Source organism: Lemur catta, chromosome 1, assembly GCF_020740605.2.
Source record: "Lemur catta isolate mLemCat1 chromosome 1, mLemCat1.pri, whole genome shotgun sequence".
Lineage (NCBI taxonomy): Eukaryota > Metazoa > Chordata > Mammalia > Primates > Lemuridae > Lemur > Lemur catta.
In genome coordinates this window covers 118,332,393-118,356,438 of record NC_059128.1, presented here as the reverse complement: position 1 = coordinate 118,356,438, position 24,046 = coordinate 118,332,393, and the positions used below count along the sequence as shown (strand labels likewise).

General features: G+C 51.5%; 1 protein-coding gene across 1 annotated transcript in view; it reads left to right on the top strand.

Moving 5' to 3' along the window:
• The window catches only part of LOC123640082 (C3 and PZP-like alpha-2-macroglobulin domain-containing protein 8), an 88,744-nt gene that overhangs the window by 11,860 nt on the left and 52,838 nt on the right, over nucleotides 1–24,046 (top strand). Inside the window, 9 exon segments of the mRNA XM_045554465.1 lie at nucleotides 2,171–2,188; nucleotides 2,616–2,670; nucleotides 5,165–5,278; nucleotides 6,585–6,669; nucleotides 8,108–8,216; nucleotides 9,469–9,696; nucleotides 11,891–12,061; nucleotides 14,498–14,626; nucleotides 21,884–22,073. Of these exon segments, the coding sequence (XP_045410421.1) occupies nucleotides 2,171–2,188; nucleotides 2,616–2,670; nucleotides 5,165–5,278; nucleotides 6,585–6,669; nucleotides 8,108–8,216; nucleotides 9,469–9,696; nucleotides 11,891–12,061; nucleotides 14,498–14,626; nucleotides 21,884–22,073 (1,099 nt within the window).

Genomic DNA, 24,046 nt, shown 5'->3' with positions numbered 1-24,046 from the left:
GTGGGCTGTCCTGTTGCTGGAGGATGTTAACAGTGGCCAGTGGTTCAAGTAGAGTCTGCCTGGTTTCCCCTCCGCAAAGTCCCTGTTTCTCTTTTCTAATCAATAAATAATCCATAGAGAACACCTGAGACTCTGCGGACACCCTGTTACCCCTCAGAGTTTCCCCTGAGAGTTCTAGCATTGGCAGATGATGCAAAAATCATGTGAGTCGAAACTTACCATTGCAAAGTGGTGATTTTTCTAACTCAGCTGTTTCCTCTGCATTTATTTGTTGGCATTCTGCTACAAGGAGGAGCTTTCAAAAGGCATTGGTTGTAAAGAAAGAGATTTGAGTAAACTGGGTAAACTGCACCCATACATAGCAAAGATGTGAAGGTGGTCAGAGGGCAACTCCCATTTTGGAAACCCTAAGAAGACTCATGGAAGGTGCCTACTGTGTGTCAGGCTCCATTCTAGTGCTTGGGGCTCGTCACTGAGCAGATCAGACGTGGACCCCACCTGTGGGGCTATATGTTAGGAAATAATCCTGCAAAGTTCCCTGGTGAGTGGCCACCAGCCTAGAAATGCAGTTCTGTGGGTATATGCAGCTTTTTCTTAACTGGAATCACCTGCAAATTATGATGCTACTTTTTTGGTTTCATTTGTGTGTGTGTGTGTTTTTTTTTAGAGGTGGGGTCTTGCTTTGTTGTCCAGGCCAGTCTTGAACTCCTAGCTTCAAGTGATCCTCCCCCATCAGCCTCTCAAAGTGCTGGGATTATGCTACTTTTTTTTATTGGATACTCTGATGCATTTGCCCATGTTTTTGGACACAGCCTTGTAAACTCACCTCCATACCTGAGTTCCTTCTGCCCCGGGAAGGCTTCGTATCTAACCACCCACTCCCAGTGGATATTTGCATGTCTCCAGGTTTTGCTTTTGTCAGAAATGCTGCCACAATTGTCTTTATACTCGAACCTTCCTTTTCCACAGGTGTTTCCTTCCTCAGATTCAGGTAGATTCCAGGAGTGGGATTCCAGGGCCCATGGCCAGGCTGGTGTTGAAGGCCCTGGGTTGCTTTCTGAGTGCACAGTGCTGGTTCCCTGTGCTTGGATGTCTGGGGACCGTGTGCTCAGAGCCCTCCCTCTGTGGCCTTGGGCACTTGAGATCAGCTTTTGCCAGATGTGCAGTTATTGCTGAGGGCTTGATGCCCATGAGGAAGGAAAGAGCTTTGGATGTTTGCAGCTGTCTGTTTTCCTCTAAGGGTTGCTGAGAGCCCGCAGGAAGGGTAAAATCACAGGGAATTGAATCCAACGTGCAAGGCTTCTAGGTGCCTCTGGCCTCAACAGGGGCACCCCTGGATACACAGGCAGCCCTGAGCTGGTGGGACAGACCCACACACCCAGCATCAGCAACACATGGGGACTGGGGCATGTTGCAGAGTTCGGGAAGCGCAGGGCATGTGTAAGCCACGGAACTCGACTGGAGAGTTCTACAAGTTGGAGGCAGCATGTGCTACTCAGATTGATGGGCACTGGCTCACTGCCAAGTTTTGGGAACATTAGGGCCTAAGGGGACCCTGGCATGGGCCACCTGGGAAAATGTCCCAGTGGCACACCTAGGAAGGCTGCCTGGAGGAGTCGTCCCTGGGCTGGGTCTGGAAGGGCAGGCGGGGGCTTGGCCACCTCCTTGCCTATGGTGATGGTATGAGTTTGCTAGCGCTGCCTTAACAAAATACCGCAAACTGGGTGGATTAAACAACAGAGATTTGTTGTCCCACAATTCTGGGGGCAGAAGTCTGAGATCAAGGTGTCAGCAGGGGAGGTTCCTTCCGAGGTCTCTCTCCTTGGCTTGGAGATGATGTCTTTTCCCTGTATCTCATCGCGGGGTCTTCCCTCTGTGTGTGGCTGTGTCCAAATTTCCCCTTGTATTAAGGACACCGGTCACATTGGATTAGGGTTCACCCGAATGACCTCATTGTACCTTGATTTCCTCTCTAAAAACTATTTCCAAATACAGTCACATTCTGAGGTCCCGGGGCTTAGGACTTTGACACATGTAATCTGGGGGAGGGGGAGAAAAATTCAACCCAAAACAGTGACAGTGCCTGTCCCAAGGGACCCAGGCTACTCGTGGATGATGACTAAGCGTGTGCAGAGGGTTTGATCACCGCCTCTGTGTGTCTTTGTTGCAGCTGGAAGCCCACATCCTGGTGAGTGGCCTGTGTCCCTCCGTGCTTGAACTCAGGGAATGGTCAGCCCACCTTCTGCAAGATCGGTCTGTCTTTGCCCACCGCCTGCCTTCTGGGTTGAGCCCTCGTGCCCTACAAGGCTGGGACCTGGCCTCTCCTGCCTGGCCTGGTCCCCATGTCCTCCCTGGGACAGGCCAAGCATGTGTCTTTCCATCTCTGTAGATTTGCACGCAGCTCCCTAAGTAAGCAGAGCCCAGCCCGGCCCCTCTGTCTTCAGATCTTTCTGCCTCCAGAGCTTCCTTCTGCTCCCATGCTGGTGTTAAGGATTCATCTTGGGGTTTGCCTGCCACGGTTGTCTGCCCAAGACAGAGAAGGCTGGGGCATGTCCTTGAATTGAGCACACGCTGGGCTGCCCTGAGTTCTCCACGTGTGTCTGTCCCCCCTACAGGACCCCCGTGGCTCTCGGATGATGGAGTGGAGAAACCTGAAGCCCGTCTGCTGTGGTGAGTGTCCTTCTTCCCTTCCTCGCTGTTTCTTCCTCTGCAGGTTGCTGGCTGCATGTGTGATCAACTTTCCAGGTAAACAGTGTGATCTGTCCGGGGGCTCCCTCCCCAGTGTACCCCCACTGCCACCACAGCTGGAGGGGACCAAGGAGGAGCAGAGGGCAGGTACACACCCGGGAGGCAGCAATACTGTGGGTTCCGGTCCAGGAGCCTCAGCCCAGCCCATGGCCCCGGCCCTGCACATTTGGACCCTCTGCCCATGCTTCTCTGCGCAATTCCTGGCTGGGAATTGTGCCCAGAACTCAAGACCTTTCTGCAATATTCTGGCCTTGTTCATTTGCACCTGCTCCCACTGTCTTCCTGCTGCAGGTTGAAGATCTTGTCATCCACACTGCATGAGACATTTCTGTTTCATTTAGGAGTCAGAACAGACTTTGCTTTGGCCAAAGGAACCAGCTTTTTTCTTTTTTCTATGACTAGAAGGGCTGTGAAATTGACGTCGCCCTCTTTGCTTTGGCCGTGAGGGACATGGTGTCCCATCAGAGGACAGGGGATAGGTAGAATTGGGGAAGTCCAAGGACAGCCGTGCACACATTAGGGCTGTCCAGAAATGGAGTGGTGGTGGGACCAAAGGCAGAACTCACAGGGGTCGCTTGGTGATCCCCCTGCCTCCTTCTGTCTCCTGCCCTGGTGCTCAGCCCTTTTGTTCTGTTCCATTGTCCCTCTCTGCCTTCGTCCCTCCCTCTCTCTCCCTGGCTTGCCATCTTCCTACCAGCAGATACTTGCTGGGGACCTTGTAGCTACTGTGATGGAGTGAGCTTCCAGTCCCATGGGGGAAACAAACACTAACTAAACAGCCCAAATAATGTCAGTTGTGATGAGTGCTAGGGTGGGGAAGTCCAGACTCAGAGAGGGCAAAATGGGGCTCTATCTCAGCCTGAGGTAGCAGCGGCAATCCTGGAAGGCTGCCTGGAAGAGGCATCTTTTCAGTGACAAAGTGAAGAAGGAACAGGAGGTAGCCAGGCAAAGCAAGCAGCCAAGAAGCACATTCCAGGAAGGGACCCCACATTTGGGAAGAGCTGTGGGTGACTGAGGGAGTGAGGCTGGAGGCCAGACAGAGGCCTGGTGTCTGGAGAGTTGAGGGCATGGGTGAGGTCGGTGAGAGCCGGGAAAGAGTACAGACTTGATCTTAAGAGCACAGAGGAGAGGAGTGGTCAACTTCTTGTTTTTAAAAAACCCCTCAGGTGTGATGGCTCATGACTGTAGTCCCAGTGACTTGGGAGGCTGAGGTGGGAGGATTGCTTGAGGCCAGGAGTTCGAGACCAGCCTCGGCAGCATAGCCAGACCCTGTTTCTAAAAATAATAATAATAAAAAACCCTTGGGATGTATGTAGACTAAGGGTTCTCAACCAGGGTGATTTTGTGCCTCTTTCAGGGGGCATTTGGAGATGTTGGCCACAGGGTCCTTAGAAAACGTGTGCTCCCAACACTACCTTAAATGTCCTCCAGTCATCAAAGACCTCCCTTCTCTGAATACTTGGAGAAAGAATCGTCTCAGCCATCGCGTTTTCCCATTCCAGTGTGATGGAGGGAAGCTGTGGGTGCTGCTGTAGGCTCTGGGTTCTGCCTGAGTCTCTGGGGCACTGTCCTTCCTGTCTGACCACTAGGGACAAGTGCAGCATGTCACACTCAGGGGCGGAAGATCCCCCAGAGCTGCCTGGAGTCAACGTGCGCATTCAAACACCCCCCCCGCCCCCCTTCCCGTCAGCTCCCAGTGTGAAAGTAGAGCCCGGGCAGGGCTCAGGGGTGCTGACCCAGAGCAAGCGGCACCTCCCGTGCCAGAGGCCAGTGATGTTTCTGGGGCGATATTTGGAGGGTGGTGGTCTGCCCTATCCCTGTCCATCTGTCTGTCCATCCATCCATTCATCTATCTCAGTGATTCTCACCCCGGGGATGACTTTGCCCCCTGGGATACTGGCAACATCTGGAGACTTTTTAGATTGCCGCCATTAGGGGAGGCGGTGGTATCCGAGGCCAGGATGTTGCTCAGCACCCTGCAGTGCTGGACGCCCCGCCCCGGAGAAGAGCGCTGCCCCAGATGTCAATAGCCGAGGCCAGGAATGACTCCTGCTCAGGAGCCGAAGGGCAGGCGAGGCTGGTCCATCTCCCTTGTTTGTCCAGCTCCCGGCCTACACTTGACCTTGGCTGCAGGCTCTCCCAGGAACATGGGGTGCAGTCCCTTCCTGTGCCCCTCCCTCAGCCCACTGGGGGTCTCAGGCCTGCTCCGGCCCTGCAACGTCGGGCTCCTCACAGACCCCACCAGCCTCTGTGTGACCTCCTGCCCCCCAGGGGGCTGCCCAGGGCATTGGGAGCAGCAGGGTCTTGGGGTCCCTCTTCCTGGACCTCACTGCTGCTGGGTGCTGAGGCTGGGCACCCGCTGGTGGCTCTCCGCAAATGCCCTCGCCCGGCAAAGCATGTGTCTCTCCTCACACAGGCATCACCAACATGAGCTTCCCCTTGTCCGACCAGCCCGTGTTGGGAGAATGGTTCATTTTTGTCGAAATGCAAGGCCACGTGTACAACAAGTCCTTCGAAGTTCAGAAGTATGGTGAGTGAGTTGGAGGCCCTTAGAGTCCTGGGATTTCAGATCTGGGAGGAACCTCAGACGTCACAAGGATGCTGATGAAGAGGAGGAGGACAAGGGTCCCCATTCATTGAGGGCTCACAGTGGCTGAGCGTAGTGGTGGAGGACAATCCTCCCTTCCCACCTGGGCCTTCCAAAGTGCTACGATGACAGGCGTGAGCCGCTGCACCACGGCCATCTTACCCATTTGTAAGCGTACAGTTTGGTGGCATTAAATACATTCATCCTGTTGTGCAGTCATCACAGCATCCACCTCCAGAACTTTCTCATTTTCCCAAACTGAAACTGTCCCCATGAAACACTAACTCCCCACCCTCTTCCCCAGGCCCTGGCACCCACCATTCCATTTCCTGTCTCGATGAACTTGATGACTCTCGGGGCCTCAGATAAGGGGAATCGCACAGTATCTGTCTTTTTGTAACTGGCTTATTTCACTTGGCGTAATGTCCTTAAGGTTGATCCGTGTCGTAGCCACGTATCAGAATTCCCCTCCCTTTTTAAGGCGACTCTATGAGGTCTCTCCAATTTACAGATGGGGACACTGAGGCTGAGAGAGCCGTTCAGGAAATTGTTTGGGTAACAAGCGCCAAGAGGTGAACATGAGCCAGAGCTGCTTACGATGCGTCTGCGCTAAAATTCTCCCTCCTGTGGTCAAGGGCTTGTCCTCACCATCTGGGCCATGGCTTGCAAGCAGCAGGAGCCCGGTGCAAAGTCTCATAATGACAGGAAAGGGATTTGTAGCTCCTGTAAAGAGGCTCTCACAACCGGGTTCTCTCTGGTTTTCGGAGCTGTGCCCCATGTCTGTGCCTCCCTTGGCCGTGCAAGGTGACAAGATGGCTCTACACTCCCAGGGTTGTCCAGCAGCAAAGACAGAGACCTGCTCCCAGCTACAGTCACCCTGAGGATGCCTCTTGTGGGCTCCCAGGAGTCACAGCAGCAGAGTGGCTCCATCTGGCCACTTGTCCAGCCTTGGGATGGGCTGGAATCCGCCACCCTCAAAGCACATGGTCTCAAAGTGATGGGAGGTGCCACCCCCCCACCCCCACCCAGGAAAACAGGATCCTGGTCCCTCAAAGACAGGAGATAGATGCAGCTGGCAAAATCCCCAGAGAGCCTCTCCACAAAGCAGGGTGTGCACCGGTATACCGTGCCAGCTGGGGCAGTGGCAGTGCAGCTTTACTGCTGTCCTTCTGACACATTAAGTATGCTCCTGAGGCCACCTCGGTGGGAGCAGCTGCCCCCTCATCATCTCTCCACTCTGTCTGTTCAGTGTTGCCCAAGTTTGAGCTTCTGATTGGCCCGCCCCGGTACATCCGAGACCTGGACGCCTGCGAGACTGGCACTGTGTGGGCCAGGTGAGAAAGAGCTGGGGGTCCCCCGCCCCACCCCACAACCGTGCTGTGGAGGCTCCCTCCCCCAGGGCATCCCCTCCCCCACTGCCTGCCTCCCTCCCACGTGGTGTCCCCTTGCCCCACAAGCACATCCCACACCACCCCTTGTGTGCCCTTCCCACGCTGGCTGGCATCACCACGCCTGTGGGTGTGCCCCTGCCCCCAAAGCATCCCTCTCCCCTACTACCATCCCCTACCTCCTGCGGGTGCGTCCCACCTGCTGTGGGCAGGCTGTCCTCCCTGTCTGACCACTGGGGACAAGTGGAGAATGTCACGTGCTCCCCCCATGGGCGTTCCCCTGCCCCCCATGGCTGTGCTCCTCTCCCCCAGGTGTGCCCCTCCCCCTGCACTCCCCCGTGGGAGTGCCCCTCCTCGTCCAGGCTTGCCCCCTCACCTGCATGCCCCCCACGCTCCTCCCCTGCGGCCCCTCCCCTGCCTGTGGGCGTTCACTCCCCACCATGGCCTTGCCCCCTTCCATGAGGGCTTGCCCCTCCCAAATGTCCCTTGGGGTCTCTCTCCCTTGAGGGCACCTCCTGCCCCTGCAACCCCCTGACATCCCACGGCACCCCTAGCCATGGTGCTGCCCGGGGAGAGGGGTTTCTGGAGGGGCTGCGCACCTATGACCGGGTTACTGACTGGCCCCGAGCCAAGGTCGACCCAAGGGCGTCAGGGGATGCTGTCCCCTTCTGGGTGTGCCCGGGACAGCCCTGAAGGCCCCCCAACTCCTGTCTCCCCTCTGTCGCCTTCCCAGAGGTTGTAGCGGAGAGGGCCCTCCGGTCTGCGTCTCCTGCAGCTGTGTGCTGTTTCGAGTCCAGCGCGCAGACAGTGCACATGCGTTTGTAGTCTAGGAAGTACCACTGAAATGCCTGGTGTTATTTTTTTATTTGCTGAGCTGTCCCATTTTGCTCCTGTTCCCTGTGCACAGGTGTCCCCTCTGCACCAGGCGTGACATATTAGTACAGACATTTAAGTTTCACCAACATCCCTGAGAGGATAGTTTTATTCCCATTCTCTGGTTGAGGAAACAGGCTCAAAGAGGTCAGGTCCCTGGTTCAAGGTCGAACTCATTAGGTGTGACCAGGTTTCCCAGGTGCCCACAAGTGCCTGTTCCTCTGCTCTGCCCTGCTCCAAAGGTGGCACCAACCTGGTGCTCTCAGGTTCAGAGTTCCTCTCTGACCTTCGGTCTGTTTTTCTGTCAACTTGGTGCAGAGGATCACAGGGCCCTGGCATCATCTGTCCCGATTCCAGGCTGCAGGGGGTCTGTAAAGACAAAACACAGGATGGGGGAGGGGAGCTACATCAGTCACTCTACTACTGGCCTTTCTGAGGCTGGCAGCCCCCCTCCGCCCCATCTGGGGGCTCTGGGCTGTGAAATTGAGTGCCAGTTATCCTTCCATTTCAGGTATACCTTTGGGAAACCCGTGTCGGGGGCCTTGACCATCAACATGACTGTAAATGGCGTGGGGTACTACAGCCACGAAGTGGGGCACCCCGTTCTCAGAAGCACAACGGTGAGGAGTGCGACCCCCCGCTCTAGCCCCCAGCCGCAGCTCTGCCATCAACCATTTATTTCATTTCACTTTCTAAAACAGTTATGTGGGGGGATCTTGCTGAGGGTAAAATTGCCGCGGGCTGAACATAGAAACTTTAGAAAATATATAAAGGAAGAAAATAAAGATGACTGGCTCTCTAATAGGCAGACACAGCCTCCACTGGTGTTTTGGTGTGTTTCCTCCTAGGTTTTGGTATGTTAAGTTTTTTTAAAAAAAAAATAAATGTATCACTTGTAGTCCCAGGTCCTTGGGAGGCTGAGGCAGAAGGATTACTTGAGCCCAGGAGTTGGAGGTCAGCCTGGGCAACATAGCGAGACCCTGTCTCTAAAAATATAAAAAGTAATAATAATTTTATTGAGATATAATCCACATACCATACCATTCACCCTTATAGAGTGTACAAGTCAGGGAATAGTCTTCATTAAGTTGCAGAGTTGTTCCTTTTGAGGAACCACCAGATTGTGAATGTCACTGCACTATTGTACATTCCAGTGTATGCCAAGTTTTGGAGCCTGTTTTTGGTGTTTAACATAGTCACACTGTGAGCACACTGCAATATAACAGGCACCCACCTTCCTGGAGATTCCTTGTCTCTGTAGGTGCCTGCGACATTAACCCTTTTGGCCCCGGTTGCTCCCAACTCCCCAATCAAAGTTCCTTTCCTGTCTCTTTGCCACCTGGGACACATCTCCGAGGAGTGGACACCCTGGCCCCTCACCTATTCCGTGCCTGGCGCTGGCACCCTAAGTATCCCAGCCGTTCTCCTGGGGGGCTGACAGTTGGTGGCCTTTGTCTTATTCTCCCGTTTGCTGAATCATTTATTCCATAGTTCTTTCTGGACGTGGATTATTTGCTGGGCCCAGGGAGGGGTCCTGAGACAGGGGTTGAACTGGGGCATTCTGTGCTCTGGAGTGGGGCTGGCCTGGTTCAAATGTAACCCCTGCTGCCTGGGCTGAGGGAGATTATGTCAGCACCGTGGGGACCTCTTTCCTCTTCTGCCCAATGACACCAACACCCATCTTCCCTGGGACATTGTGCGGATCCAGCAAGAGACCCTCTGCACAGTCCCCATGCAGTAGACTATGTCACTTAGTGTCCCCCGGCCCTCCACGTGGCCAGGGAGTCCTGCACCTCGGGTGTGTGGTTGAGGGACAGCCCCTGAGGCTGCCCCAACCCCACGTGAGCACAGCCTGTGTTTTTCCCCCTCCAGATCCTCGGCTCCCAGGACTTCGACATCTGCGTGAGGGACATGATCCCGGCAGACATCCCCGAGCACTTCCGGGGCAGGATCAGCATCTGGGCGACAGTGACCAGCGTGGACGGGAGCCAGCAGGTCGCGTTCGATGACTCCACTCCTGTCCAGAGGCAGCTGGTGGACATCCGCTACTCCAAGGACACGAGGAAGCAGTTCAAGCCGGGCCTGGCCTACATGGGGAAGGTAAGTTTGGGGCTACTGCACCGCCTCCCGCCTGAGGACCACTGTGAGACTCCTGCCACTGCCAAGTTCCCCTGGGTCCCCAGTGGTGACTCAGCTCTGATTCAGCTGAAAACGGGTCTCCTGGTCACCCTGACATAAACTTTGCCCTGGCTGCTGTGTGGAGTGTGATGAGAGCTGGCCCCCCAGCGAGGGACACGGGACATTCCTCCACCTAAAAGGACGATCTACTTTATTCCATGCAGATATCCCTGTACCTGTAGTGGTCATCCAAGACACTGGGTGGCCATTTATTAAACCAGTTCCTCTAAGGCAATGCTGCTTCATTTTTTATTCATTTATTTATTTTTTAGAGACAGGGTCTCACTATGTTGCCCCATCTGGTTTCAAACTCTTGGCCTCAAGCAATCCTCCTGCCTCAGCTTCCTGAGTTGCTGGGACTACAGGTGTGAGCCTCCATGGCTGGTCTAGCTTCTTAATTGGGTTGATTTTATCCCCTGAGGACCTAACATCAGAGTCCCAAAAGGCAGATCCCCTGTCCTCGAGACCAACTGATTCGGACCCCCTGTTGGGGGCAAGTGGCATTTTGAACAAGCCCCTGCCTGCCACCTGCCACGTGATTCTTATGCACAGTAAATATTGAGGTGATCAGAAATTGTGATCCTTGTTGCAATTCTTTAATGGGGGTGTCTTCATGCCAGTTGCAGCTGTGAGGATGGGGTGAGGCCAGCAGAGCCCACTGTCACCCAAGGGAAAGCAGGCCATGCCCCTAGAACCCTGCCTCTGCCCGCCCACCACTTCCCTCTTGCCACCCATGGGTCGCCCACGTGGTGCTGGCTTCTGTCCTCACACTGAGGCCTGACTCTGCTGCTCCACTCTGGGCCTCCCTTCTCTCTCTGAGCCGGGGTCCCACTCACCACTGCCTCACACACAGAGACACACTCCTGTGCCCCTCCCTTTGAGGGCCCCAGCTTGAGTAGAAACTAAAGGACTTCGTGTAGGCTCAGAACGTGCTCAAGGAAGGGGCTCAGGACTCTCAGTTTGGTCAAAGGGGAGCATTTCCCATATGACCGAGAAAATCCACCTCTGCATTAAAGAGCAGAGTGTTTAATAGGATCATGTGGGCTGAAGCCTGGGTCACTCTGTCACCAGATACCTGCACAGCTGAGGGGCTGTTCCAGGGTCCTTCAGGGGCCATGATCCATGCTCCTTTCAAAACATCCATGCCTTCCTCATTCTGACTGACTGTCTAAGGGTCACACGGAAATGTTCACAGCACTGTCCACTAGTCCCTGCCCTTGTGTGGCATTGGGTTAAGGTAATTTGTACTTTGTGACTTCTTTGCCAAATCCAAGAGCATGAAGGAAACTCTTAGGTTTTCTTCTAATAGTGTTATAGTTTTAGCTCGTACATTCTGGTCTCTGATCCATTTTGAATTAATCTGTGTATATGGCATGAGGTAGGGGTCTAACTTTGTTGCATTGCATACAGATACCCAGTTATCCCAGCACCATGTATTTTTTTTTAAGAGACAGGGTCTTGCTCGATCACCCAGGCTGAAGTGCAGTGGCCTGATCATAGCTTACTGCAGCCTTGAACTTCTAGGCTCAAGCAATCCACCTTCCTCAGCCTCCTGACTAGCTAGGACTACAGGCACATGCCACCACACTCAGTTAATTTTTACAATTTTTTGTAAAGATGGGGTCTTACTATGTTGTCCAGGTGGATCTCAAACTCCTGGCCTCAAGCAATCCTCCTTCCTCAGCTTCCCAAAATGCTGGGATTACAGGCGTGAGCCACCATGCCTGATCCCATTTATTGAAAAGACTTTTTTACCCCATTGAATGGTCCTGGCACTCTTGTCAAGGCCTCTTGTCAATTGACTGGAGAGGTATGGTTTATTTTTGGACTCTCAGTTCTACTGCGTAGATCTCCATGTCTGTCCGTCCTTATGCCTGTATCTTGATTACTGTAGCTTTGCAGTAAGTTTTGAAATTGGGTCCTTCTTCTTTGTTCTTTTTCAGCATTGCTTTGGCTACTCAGGGCCCCTTGCAGTCCCCTGTGAATTTTAGGACCATTTTGTCCATTTCTGCAAAGAAGCCAGCTGGGATTTCAGTGGCGATGATATCGATTTTGCAGATCACTTTGGGGCATGTTGCCACCTTAATCGTGTTGAATTTTTGATGACCCCTTCTAGGTGGAGCTGTCCTACCCAGATGGCAGCCCTGCCAAGGGGGTGACGGTCCAGATTAAGGCAGAGCTGACGCCAAAGGACAACATCTACACCAGTGAATCAGTGTCCCAGGGTGGCATGGTGGGGTTTGAGATTCCTTCCATCCCCACATCAGCCCAGCACGTGTGGCTGGAGGTGGGTGAGTTCCCTAGACCCTGGTCATTCAGCCAGCAGGTAGGGATGTGGCGTTTCTCCCAGGCTGGGGTTCCCAGTCTGATGGAGCCAACCAGATGATGGGGTGGATGACCCAGCCATTCCAGGGAGGGTCGGGAGGCTGGGGAGAGGTGAGGGTGTCTGGCCCAGTCATGCCAGAGGAGGCCTCCCAAGGGGGTCTCTCCAGGTGGACTCCTGACCACAAGGGGGACAGCCAGGTAGCTTGTGGATGGAACAGCATGCGTGGAGGCTCAGCGGTTCCTGTGATCATACTGTAATCAGGTCCTGCAAATGCTCAGCTGTGCTGAGCCACTTCAGAAAGAAATGGGGGAGGGAGCTCATGGGGGTGCTCAAGGTTTCCCTGGAAAGCAGCATCAGGGAGACAGAAGGATCTGATTGGTTTTTTAAATTAAAAAAAATTTTTTTAGAGACAGGGTCTGTTTTGCTCTGTCACCCAGGCTAGAGTGCAGTGGCGTCATCATAGCTCACTGCAGCCTTGGATTCTTGGGCTCAAGTGATCCTCCTGCCTCAGCCTCCTGAGTAGCTGGGACTACAGGTGCAAGCCATCATGCCTGGCTAATTTTCATATTTTTTAAAGAGTTGAGGTCTTGCTATGTTGCCCAGGCTGGTCTCAAATTCTTGGCCTCAAGCAATCCTCCCGCCTTGGCTTCCCAAAGTGCTGGGAAGCCAGGTGTGAGCCACCACGCTCAGCCAAGAGGGATCTGATTTTTGATAACCAGTGGTCACTCCAGGGCCTTCAGTGGGGGGTGTGGCCTGGGGGGCACAGGAGGCAGGACACAGAGGCCACCAAACTGGAGCTGTTGAGGAAGTAGAGTCTGCAGGACTTAGTGTCTCATCAGCACGGGAGGGACGAACAGGAGTGATAGAAGACGGAGAGGATGTCCCAGCCCTAGGCTTTGGGACTGGATGGACACTGCAGCCCCACACAGACTCCCCAGGGAGAGACAGGAGAGCAGCTGAGGGTAAATGTGCACATGGGAACCAAGGACACTCGTGGTTACTTTGTCCTCTGTGGGTGACACGCCCTTAAAGATTTTAACCACTGAAGCCACTGCATTACCAAGTGACATTCACAGCAAGATGCGTCCATGCTCTCCTGTGTTTGCACTGCGACTCAACGCAGAGCACAGCCGTTTGGTCACCTGGGCCACTGTCCTGTATTGAGAGAGTGACCATAGCCTGGCACCTCTCAGACCCCTGGAAGAACCAGAGACTACCTCCCCAGTTGAGAGATTGCAATGACTTCTGCCACCCACTACCCAGAGTTGGGCCATACTTCCCAGGTGACAGGCACAGCCCTCAATTCACACACCGCGGCCATAAGCCCAGGGGTCCCTGGGCCACCTGTACTTCTGACCCACTGGCCACAAATTCGGGGCTTCCAACTGCCCCACCACCTTTCAATTACAGTTTTATCACAGCAAAAATGATACGAGTTAGGACCAACCAAAGAGGCAGACGCATAGGGCAAGGTCTGCGAGCGTCCCAGACCTGAAGCTTTGTAAGGGAAGCTCCTATGAGCTTCCGTGTCCATGGTTTTTTGGGAGGCTCATGACACTTGCATGATTGGTTAAATCACTGGACGGAGGACTGATCTCAATCTCTAGGCTTCTCCCTTCCCTTGGAGGTCAGGCTGATGTCACAGGGCTCAAAGCCATAACCCTGTGATCACATGGGTGGTCTTTCCGGTGTAGCCGGTCCCCACTCTGGGCCATGTTATTGTTATTAGCCTGTACTATTGAGATCCATCGTGAACAAGGAAGATACTCCCATTGCTCCAAGAATTGCAGGGGTTTAGAGGCTACCTACCTCCCAGGAACCAGGGACACAGAGGTCTTAAACCCCTCTGGCCTCTCCATTGTATAAGCCACATTTTTTCAGCAGCAAGTGCTGGAGACCAGCTCAAATCCCCCAAGGGGCAGAATAACATAACCACCCAGGGCCTGGGGCTTGCAGGGTAGGGCTGCAAGCTATGAGTGGGCTGGGTCCGGAGCCCCAGGGGATGCTGTCCAACACAGCTGCCTCTTTTCCTCTGTGTTTATTTCCCTGGGGGAGGGGGTGGGTGGGGTTATCGCCTCCAAGAAGCCACCAGGGCCACTGGCTAGCCGGAGGAGAAGGAAAGAGGCTTTCCCAATATGTCCCTGTTGGAGCTGCCTGCCCCTGCCTGAGCCAACCCCAAGCACCCTTTGGCTGGTCTGCGACACTCGCTTCTTGGTGGGGGAGGCGCAGGTGCTAGCCACACTGGACCCCAGTCCCTGAAGATTGGGGAAGGGGTTCCCCAAAGGGAAACTGAAGCATGAGAGGGTCTTGCTGCAGGGCAGAGCAGGCAGAAGTTCCCCAAGACCCCTCTCCGATGCCCGGCACCCAGGCCTTGACCACATGTCCTCTGCTCTTCAGACCAAGGTGACAGCGCTTAATGGGAAGCCCGCAGGCACCCAGTACCTGCCTAGCTACTTCTCCCTCGGCAGCTGGTACTCTCCCAGTCAGTGCTACCTGCAGCTGCAGCCTCCCTTCCGTGCTCTGCAGGTAAGATTTTCAGGTCCTGCCCCTTCCTGGGCCGGATGGCACCCAGGAATTGACATGTGTGAGCTTCCAGGGGATGTAATACTGTGGCTGATGGGGGGGCCCTCATCCCTTTAGCAAGGAAGGTATTCCGTGGAATGAATGCATTGCCATTTATGTGTGATGGACATTTAGGCTGTGGCCCAGGACTTCCTGTGACAAACACCACCACGGTGCCCCAGGGTGCGGTGCCCCTAAGCCAGACAAGGGGCCACTGCTATTGGGTTAGCATCTGCCCTGTCCAGAGCCTTCCTCTCTCATGCAAAGGCACCAGGGGTTTCTCCAGCCAGACATGTTGGTTGTGAAGATGAACTTGGGGTGATGTTTCACATAAGTCTTTCCTGGGCTGCTATTTTGCAATCTTGATTAAGATTATGTGTATAAGATTGTGTATATATATTTTTTTAAATTAATAGACTTAATTTTTAAAGAGCAGCTTTAGGTGGACAAAGACATCGAACAAAACGTGCAGAGAGTTCCCAGATATTCCCCTCGCTGCTCCCCTTCTCTGGCCGCTGTTACTGGCATGTTGCATTGGTGCGATACGTTTGTTACAATTGATGAATGGATATTGATTAAATATGCATTTAAGGTTTTTCTGCATCTTTTCATGGCTTGAGAACTCATTTTTTCTTATTGCTGAATAATATTCCCTTGCGTAGATGTTCCACAGTTTGTCTACCCACTCACCTATTGAGAGAGATGTGTGTGTGTGTACATGTACGTATGTAGCATGTGTGCACATGTGTGTGTATATACATCTTTATGCATACGTTTATTTATATGTGTATATACCTGTATGTATGTATGTGTATGTGCTCCACTCACCTAGAGGAAGATATATATACATATGTTATATGTACGTATATATTTTATATGTATATCCCACTCACCCTCAATAAATGAGTGGATAAATATATAGATGTGTAAAGTTGACCCTTGAACAGCGCTGGGGTTAGGGGTGCCAACCCACTGCGCAATCAAAAATCCACTCGTAACTTTGACTCCCTAGAAACTTACAGCCTGCTGCTGTCTGGAGGCCTTACCGATAACATGAATAGCCAAGTAAACATATTAATATTTTATATGTTATGTGTGTTATATACTGTGTGCTTACAATACAGTGAGCTAGAGAGAAAAGAAACTGTTATTAAGAAAACCATAAGGAAGAGAAAATACATTTACTATTCCTTAAGTGGAAGTGGATCATCGTAAAGGCCTTCATCCTCGTCATCTTCATGTTGAGTAGGCAGAGGAGGAGGAGGAGGGGTTGGTCTTGCTAAGGGGTGGCAGAGGCAGAAGAAAATCCACACGTAAGTGCTGTTCAAACCTGTATTGTTCAGGGTCAACTGTATATATAAGTATGTGTATGTAGATACATGCCTATGTGTATGTGGATACCTAGCTACCTACACATGCATACCTATATTTAAGTTCCGTCAACCCCTCTGTTAACTCTGTGGGCTGGTGGCAGGCTTGCTGGCCCGCCATTTGCACCCTGGCTGCATTCCTGGTGGGGCTTCCAGCTCCAGCTGCGGCCCTGGCCTTGGCAGAAGTGTTGCTCTTAATGGAAACCAGTTGTCATCGCAGCTCCCAGGGCCCCGCCAGCCCATAAACCTTTCACACTCCTGAGCGTGTGAAGGGCCCCTGGGGTCTGGCTCGGAGGAAATGTGGTGCCATGGTGACCCATTCCTTGGATTAATGGCCACCTTTGCAGGAGTTGTAACAATGAGAAACTCAGACAGGACCATACCCAGCTTGGCTGAACACACTGTTCTTGTTGTGATGCTGTTAAGCTGGTGGTGCGGGATGGGACACTGGTCTTGGCCTCCTCCTTGGGGCACAGGAAGAAGCCCTGTGCTGCCAGCTGCCCAGACTGTTGTTCAGATTAGGCGAGGACTTGGCTTGGCCACACAGACTTTGCTATCAGGGTGACATCTCCATCCTGTCTGCATTGGGTCAGCATACTCCTGCTCCTCCAGCACTAGACTGCCACCAAGGGGCCCGGGGCACAGCCTCAGGGCATGAGGGGAAGATGTATTCATGCTGGGGCCCCTTCTGGCACCAGGGCACATGCAGGGGGGGAGCTGGAGGTCCCCACTGCCTGCTTCTCTGCTTCTGCCACTCTAAGCCTGTTTTGTTCTGTAAACAGGGGCTGTCACCCTAATCTTTTAGGGTTGCTGTGACGCTATGGGGTTAGTGCACAACAAGAGGAGGAAGGTTTGGGCTCTTTCCTTTTATTTTTTCCAAGATCTCAAACAGAAGGGAACTTTTGCTTGGGTGTCTTTTTATAAGGGGGACATTTATAAATTTAGAGTGAAATTGGAAGAAAGAGTATTAATGTAATAAACAACCATATGCCTTTCACCTTGATTTACAAACTAATATTTTGCCTACATCCTTCCATCCATCCATCCACTCTCCATCCATCCACCCTCCATCCACCATCCATCCATCCGTCCATCCACCTTTCACCCATCCATCCATCCACCTTCCACCCATTCATCCATCCACCTTCCACCCATCTATCCATCCACCTTCCACCCATTCATCCATCCACCTTCCATCCATCCACCTTCCACCCATTCATCTATCCACCTTCCACCCATTCATCCATCCACCTTCTATTACAGTCTGAGTTTTGTGCCGAAAGATCATTAATCTGCCATTCTGCTTCTGTAAACCTGCTTGCTCCTGCTTGCTACCCCCAACACAAAAATTCCTAAGTGACTACAACACCCATGTTCTGCGTAAAATGATGACAGCCCCCACGTTTTGCATAAAGCTATTATGACACTCATGTTTTATGTGAACAAGATATGGCCCAGAGCCCAAACTGCCCAGATCCTGTTACACCAAAGATAAGAAAATGATATCATGCTTACTCAAGGCTTTTTGTACACGTGCTTGTTCTGTCTTAGTAATTGTCCACCCACAAACTTACACTATAAAAACTTTCTGTTTGAAAGGCTCACTGCTGCTCTCTGTGCCGCCTTTGGGCAGTGCAGAGGGCAGTCGCTGGCCAGCTAATAAAGACTCCTGATTTGGCTCAATTCGGTCTTCAGGTGGTCATTTCTCGCATCTCAGACCATAACATTTGGAGGTCCCACCGAGATCCTGCCCTAAGATAGGGCACCTGGAGACCACCGGTGCCTGGAGACCAGGTGCAGAATCGAGTGTCTTGCCCAGGGGAAGGCCTCTGAGAGACATTCCTCAGCCCCGGGCAGAGGCTTGACAATGCACTGCCCCGGCACCTTCAAAACTGCAAATTCTTCTGGATGAGTCTTCTGAGTCTGTTTCCGGGGCAGATGGGAACCGGCTCTAACACTTGCACCCATCTATCCATCCACTTTCCACCCATTCATTCATCCACCTTCCATCCATTCATCCATCCACCTTCCACCCATCTATCCATCCACCTTCCGCCCATCTATCCATCCACCTTCCACCCATCCATCCATCCACCTTCCACCCATCCATCCATCCACCTCACACCCATCCATCCATCCACCTTACACCCATTCATCCATCCACCTTACACCCATGCATCCATCCACCTTCCCTCCATCCATCCATCCACCCATTTCTCTACACATTTTTTGGCTGCAGCATTTGAAAGCAAGTTACAGACATGCTAATGCTTCACTCTTAAATCCTTGATCACAATATGTGCTAAAAATAAAGACATTCTTTTACCTGACCTCAAGGCCATTGTCACACCTAAGAGAATTCCATTAACTCAATCATGTCCTCTAATTCAAGGCAATATTTAGGTTTTCAAAGGGTGTTCTCAAAATGTAACTTGTATTTAGTGTGTATGCGCATGCATGCATGACTACACAATTGTGTCACACGTGTGGCTGTGCATGTGTATGCGTGTGTTACACATGCATGAGTGTGCATGAGCATTTGTGTGGTTTGTGTGCATGCGAACCTGTGTGTATGTTCTTTTTCAGGATTCATTTACATGTTGCATTTGGCTCTTTCATCTTCATAGTTGCTCTTGATCTACTGCCTTTTGTCACAGTGATCTTTATGAAGCATCTTGGCCTGTTTGTCTTGTAGATGATCCTACATTCTGAACTAAATTCAGTTTATAAAAAGTTTGGGGTGAAATTACTGTGCAGGCGCTGCCCTTGTTGCATCTCATCAGGAGCTGATATTTGTGTGGGTCCACCCTTGCTTAAACTGATCTGATTTTTGGTTTGGGTCTGGTTCCTGCCAGCCCTTTCCCTCTATGGGTGAGATTAGTAAATACAGGTGACACTCAGGCACTCTAGTGACTTGGCACCCAGTGTCTTTTGCATCATTGACAATTCTTATTGCAGTTACCACATTGGGGCTTCATGATGGTGCCTTCTGAATTTTACCTCTGCTTTACTTTTATGAACTGACATTCTTCCATAAAAAAAGAATTTTCCCTTCTTCCCCACCATTATTTTTATTTTGAGATAAGGTCTCACTCTGTCACCATGGCTAGAGTGCAGTGGTGTCATCATAGCTCAGTGCAGCCTCAAATGCCTATGGTCAAGCGATCCTCCTGCCTCAGCCAAGTAGCTAGGAGCCACCATTATTTTTGTGGTTGTTCTGAGTATGCCTGTGGACATATGAACATTTATTATCCAGTATGTTGTAATTCATTACATCACACTTGTTTTTTTAAAGCTTTTTATTTTGGAATAATTTTAGATTAACAGCAGAGTTGCCCAGACAGTACCCAGAGTTCTGTATACCCTTCATCCAGGTCCCCTTACTGTTTAGAATTGGGTTGTTTTGTCTTTTTGTGGTTGAGTTGTGAGAGTTCTTCACAAATTCTAGATATGAGGCCCTCATTGGATGTATGATTTGCAGATATTTTCTCCCATTGTACAGGTTGTCTTTTTATTTTCCTGATAGTGTCCATTGCTGCAACAAAAATTTTTAGTTTTGGTGAAATACAATTTATCTATTTTTTTTTTCTTTTGCTACTTGTGCTTTGGGTACCATATCTAAAAGAACCCATTGCCAAATCCAAGGTCATGAAGATTTACCTCTATGTTTTCTTCTAAGAGTTTTATAGTTTTAGCTCTTACATTTAGGTCTTTGATCCATTTGAGTTAATTTGTGTATATGGTGTGAGGTAGGGATCCAACTTCATTATTTCGCATGTAGAGATCCAGTTGTCCCAGCACCATTTGTTGAAAAGACTATTTTTTTCCCCATTGAATAGTTTTGGCACCTTTATTAAAAATCAATTGACCATAGCTATATGGATTCATTTCTGGGCCCTCAATTCTATCCCATTGATCTATATCTCTTTGCTTATTTATGCCAGTACCACACTGTCTTGATTACTGTAGCTTTGTGGTAAATTTTGAAATTGGGAAGTGTTGAGTCCTCCAACTTGGTTCTTCTTTTTCAAGGTTGTTTTGGTTATCCTGCATCCTTTGCATTTCCATATTAATTTTAGGAACAGCCTTTCCATTTCTGCAAAAATAGACCATTGGGATTCCAATAGGTTTTCCCTAATGTTAACATTTTACAAAACCATGATACATTTGTCAATACTGGACATAACTATTAACTAAATTCCAGACTTTATTTGGACTTCCCCAGTTTTTCCACTCAGGGACTTTTTGTCTGGTCTCGGATTGCCCTTAGGATCCCACATCACATCTTATCATCAGATCTCCTTAATCTCCTCCAATCTGATGATATCTTAGTCTTTACTTGTCTTTCATGACCTTGACACTCTTGAAGAGTTTACTCCTCTTTTTGCTGCTCAAATTCCCCAAATTTGGCCATGAGAGTCCTTTCGGGCCAGCTCGTTAAACAGGCAGATGCTTGCTTCAGGGAGAGGTGGAATGACATTTATTAAGCACCTACAGTGTGCAGGTGTGCTGTTGAGCATGACATATTCATCATCTTATTGGAACCTCAGGACTCTCTGTCTAGGAGATACAGCTATATTTTACATGTGGGGAAACTGAGACTCAGAGAGGTGAAATGACTTGCCAAAGGGTCCACGACAAAAATGATACTTCTTCTGCCCCAGATTTCCCTCTTCTGGGCTTTTGGAGTGGTCTAGATATAGGGGAAAGTCACAGACCACAAAACCTGGGGCACAGGGGAGAACTCTAGGGCAGAGGCCCAGAAGGTGACTCCCCATGGAGGCTATGACTTCATTGTTGGACATGGTCACACCCCAAACCCCCAGAGAGGTCACAGGATCTGGGAGGCATCAGCTTTCCTGATATCAGAATAAGGGCAACTTTGGGGTTAAGCGTGGAGCTCTGACATCAGCCCTCCTGAGTTTGAATCCTGCCCCTACATTGGGCAAAGAAGCAAGCCTCAGTTTCCTTCTCCAGAAACTTGGGGATTTTTGATAGGACCCAACTCATTGAGTGTACATCCAATGAGAAGGTCCAGCCCATTGCCAGCAGTGGCACCTATGAAGTTAGAGAGTAGTTCTTAAGGCTACTCTCCCTTCTGACACCAATTGCAGAGTTTGAGAGTCCTCAAACCACCCTTAGTTTCTTTCATTCTCTAGAAGGATTCACAGAACTCACTAAAAGCTGTTCCATTCACAGTTACAGTGTATTATGGTAAAGAATACAGATTAAAATCAGCTAAGACAAGCAGAGTCCAGGACAGTTCTGAACATGAACTTCATTTGTTGAGTTATAGACATTGATACTTTCCCAGCTGCAATGTGTCGCAGGGTGTACTGACAGCCAGGGGAGCTCTGTGTCCACAGTTTTTACTGGGACTTGGTCACATAGACATGAATGGCTATGAATGCCTGTGTGGCTGAACTCATCCTCCAGCCCCTCTAGAGGTCGAGCTGATGCCTCATGAACCAAGGTCCCTACCAGAAATCACATTGTTACTATTTGATGCGACCCAAGACCCCTTATCAGGCAGGACATTCTAAGAGCTTAGAGATCACCTCCCGGGAGCTATGGGCAAAAGCCAGGCCTCTGTCTTTGGGTCAGATTCAATTCTTTACTACCTGACACCTTATTGAGAGCTTCCATCTGCACCACCTGCCTGCAGAGAGGTGAGCCTCACCCTGTACATTGACTAGAGGCAAGGACTGTATGTCAGGCACTCTGCCCCAAGGCTAGCACACCTCCCCCAGCCATCCCAGCCTTCCGTCTGGCCCCAGAGCATCTGTCTCTCTGGAGTGGGCTGCAGTGTTAGTGGCAGGCAGAGCCCCCATGCTGTGTGTGTCTTCCACAGGTTGGAGAGGAAGCCTATTTTTCTGTGAAGTCCACATGTCCTTGCAACTTCACCTTATACTACGAGGTGGCTGCACGGGGCAACATCGTGCTCTCAGGCCAGCAGCCCGCCCACATCACCCAACAGCGAAGCAAGCGGGCAACCCCTTCCCTGGAGAAGCCAATTCGTTTAACACACCTTTCTGAGACAGGTAAGGCCTGGCAGCAGGGAGAAGGCTCTGTTTTTCTTTCACAACCACTGAGACTGGGATGGGTGCCCCACAAGGAAAGACAAGGGAAGACCCAGCAGAGAGGGAAGCCCACCTCAGGACAGAGGGGACACGTCCCCAGTGAGACCAGACTGGGTCCGGGAGGGTGGGCAGTGACCAGCTGCTGGAGGTGGAAAGGTTCAGACTCTAGGTTATTTTCACTGTGTGTCTGCAGGGGACAGGGACAGGCCAGCCTCAGGCTGGGCTCCTGCACTGGCCCACACTGTGCTATCTTGTCTCTTTGCCCAGGCTCTTCCCCTGCCTATGAATCCTCCTCCTCCTCCCTTTCCTTGACTCGACATGCCCCTCACAAGACCCAGCTCCCCTTCAGGGTCTTCCCTAGCCCCCCCTGCTCTTCAAAACCTTTCTGCCCAAAGCAGGGTCCACAACCCGGGCACTATGGACATTTGAGACGGGATCACTCTCTGAGGGTAGGGGTGTCCTGTGCACTGCAGGGTGTTGAGCAGCATCCATGGTCTCTACCCACTAGATGGCAGTAGTACCAATGCCCCCAAGGCAGAGTTTTTCAACCTCAGAACTATTGACATTTGGGGCCAGATCATTCTCTGAGGTGGGGGTATTCTGTGCACTATAGGATGTTGAGCAGTATCCCTTTCCTCCACCCACTAGATGCCAGTAGCATTATAGGTAGATGATGGATGGACAGATAGACAGATGGATAGAAGGATGGATGGAAGGATGGATGGATGGATGGAGAGATAAGAAGATGGGTGGATGGGTGGATGGATGGATGGATGGATGGACAGATAGAAAGATGGGTGGGTGGATGGATGGATGGATGGATGGGTGGACAGATAGAAAGATGGATGGGTGGATAGATGGACAGATAGAAAGATGAATGAGTGAATGGATGGATAGAAAGATGGATCAGTGGGTAGGTGGATGGATGGGTGGACAGATAGAAAGATGGATGGATAGACAGGCAGACAGACAGGGACTCTCTCATCCTAAGGCAGGGTTTCTCACCCTCTACACTATCAACATTTCGAGTCAGATAATTCTCTGTGGTGGGGGCCATCCGATGCTTTGTAGGATGTTGAGCAGCATTTCTGGCCTCCACCCACCAGATGCCAGTAGCACCCCCTCCAGTGGTGACAATCGAACAATGTCTGCAGACACTATTAGTGTACCCTGGGGTTGCAGGATTGCTTTGGTTGAGAACTGCTGGCCTGAACTCTGCTTTGGGCATGGTGCACTTGCATCCTTTTGAGTGTATCTTGGCTTCTGGGTGAAATAACAGGGACTTTGAGTCTTCCCAGAGCTCTTGTCCTGGGCCAGCCCTGGGCCCAGACCTCCCATTCTCTGCCCCGTTTAATCCCCACAGCAGACTGGGGTGGTGGCGGCCCCACCGTGTCCACCTGCAAGTGAAGGAGCTGTGACTTGGGGAGCTTCGGGGACTCCCCCAGTGCCAGGGACTTCCCTGTACCCCCACCCTGTCCACTGGGTGCTTTACACTCTGTACAGATCCTGGGACCGGGAGCTTTTTACTCTCATTCTTGTGCATTAGAGTGTTAGGGAGCACCTGAGCAGGCTCATATGCTCTTTTGTAAAATGTGTGCTTTGGGGATCATTTACCCACAGGGAAAAAGCCTTGGTTCAAGTTGGCAAATAATGGCCGCTCAGGTCTGCTGGCCCCCGGCCCCAGCAGGACAGGGCCAGTCAGGGAGGGAGGGTTTGGGGGTCGGAGGCATTCTTGGGGGCTGGGATGGTGCTGCCTGGGCGAGCTGAGATGGCTTTGCCGCCACGGGAGGAAGCAGTGTGCTGGTGACGGAGCAGGGACTATGCTTCCCAGCACAGAGGGGAGAGCGGGTGATTTTAGGCAAAGTCCAGCCTGCTCTGTAGGAGCCTCAGGCGACCCTAGAGCTGAGCCACTGGGAAGCATCAGTGTTGACCAG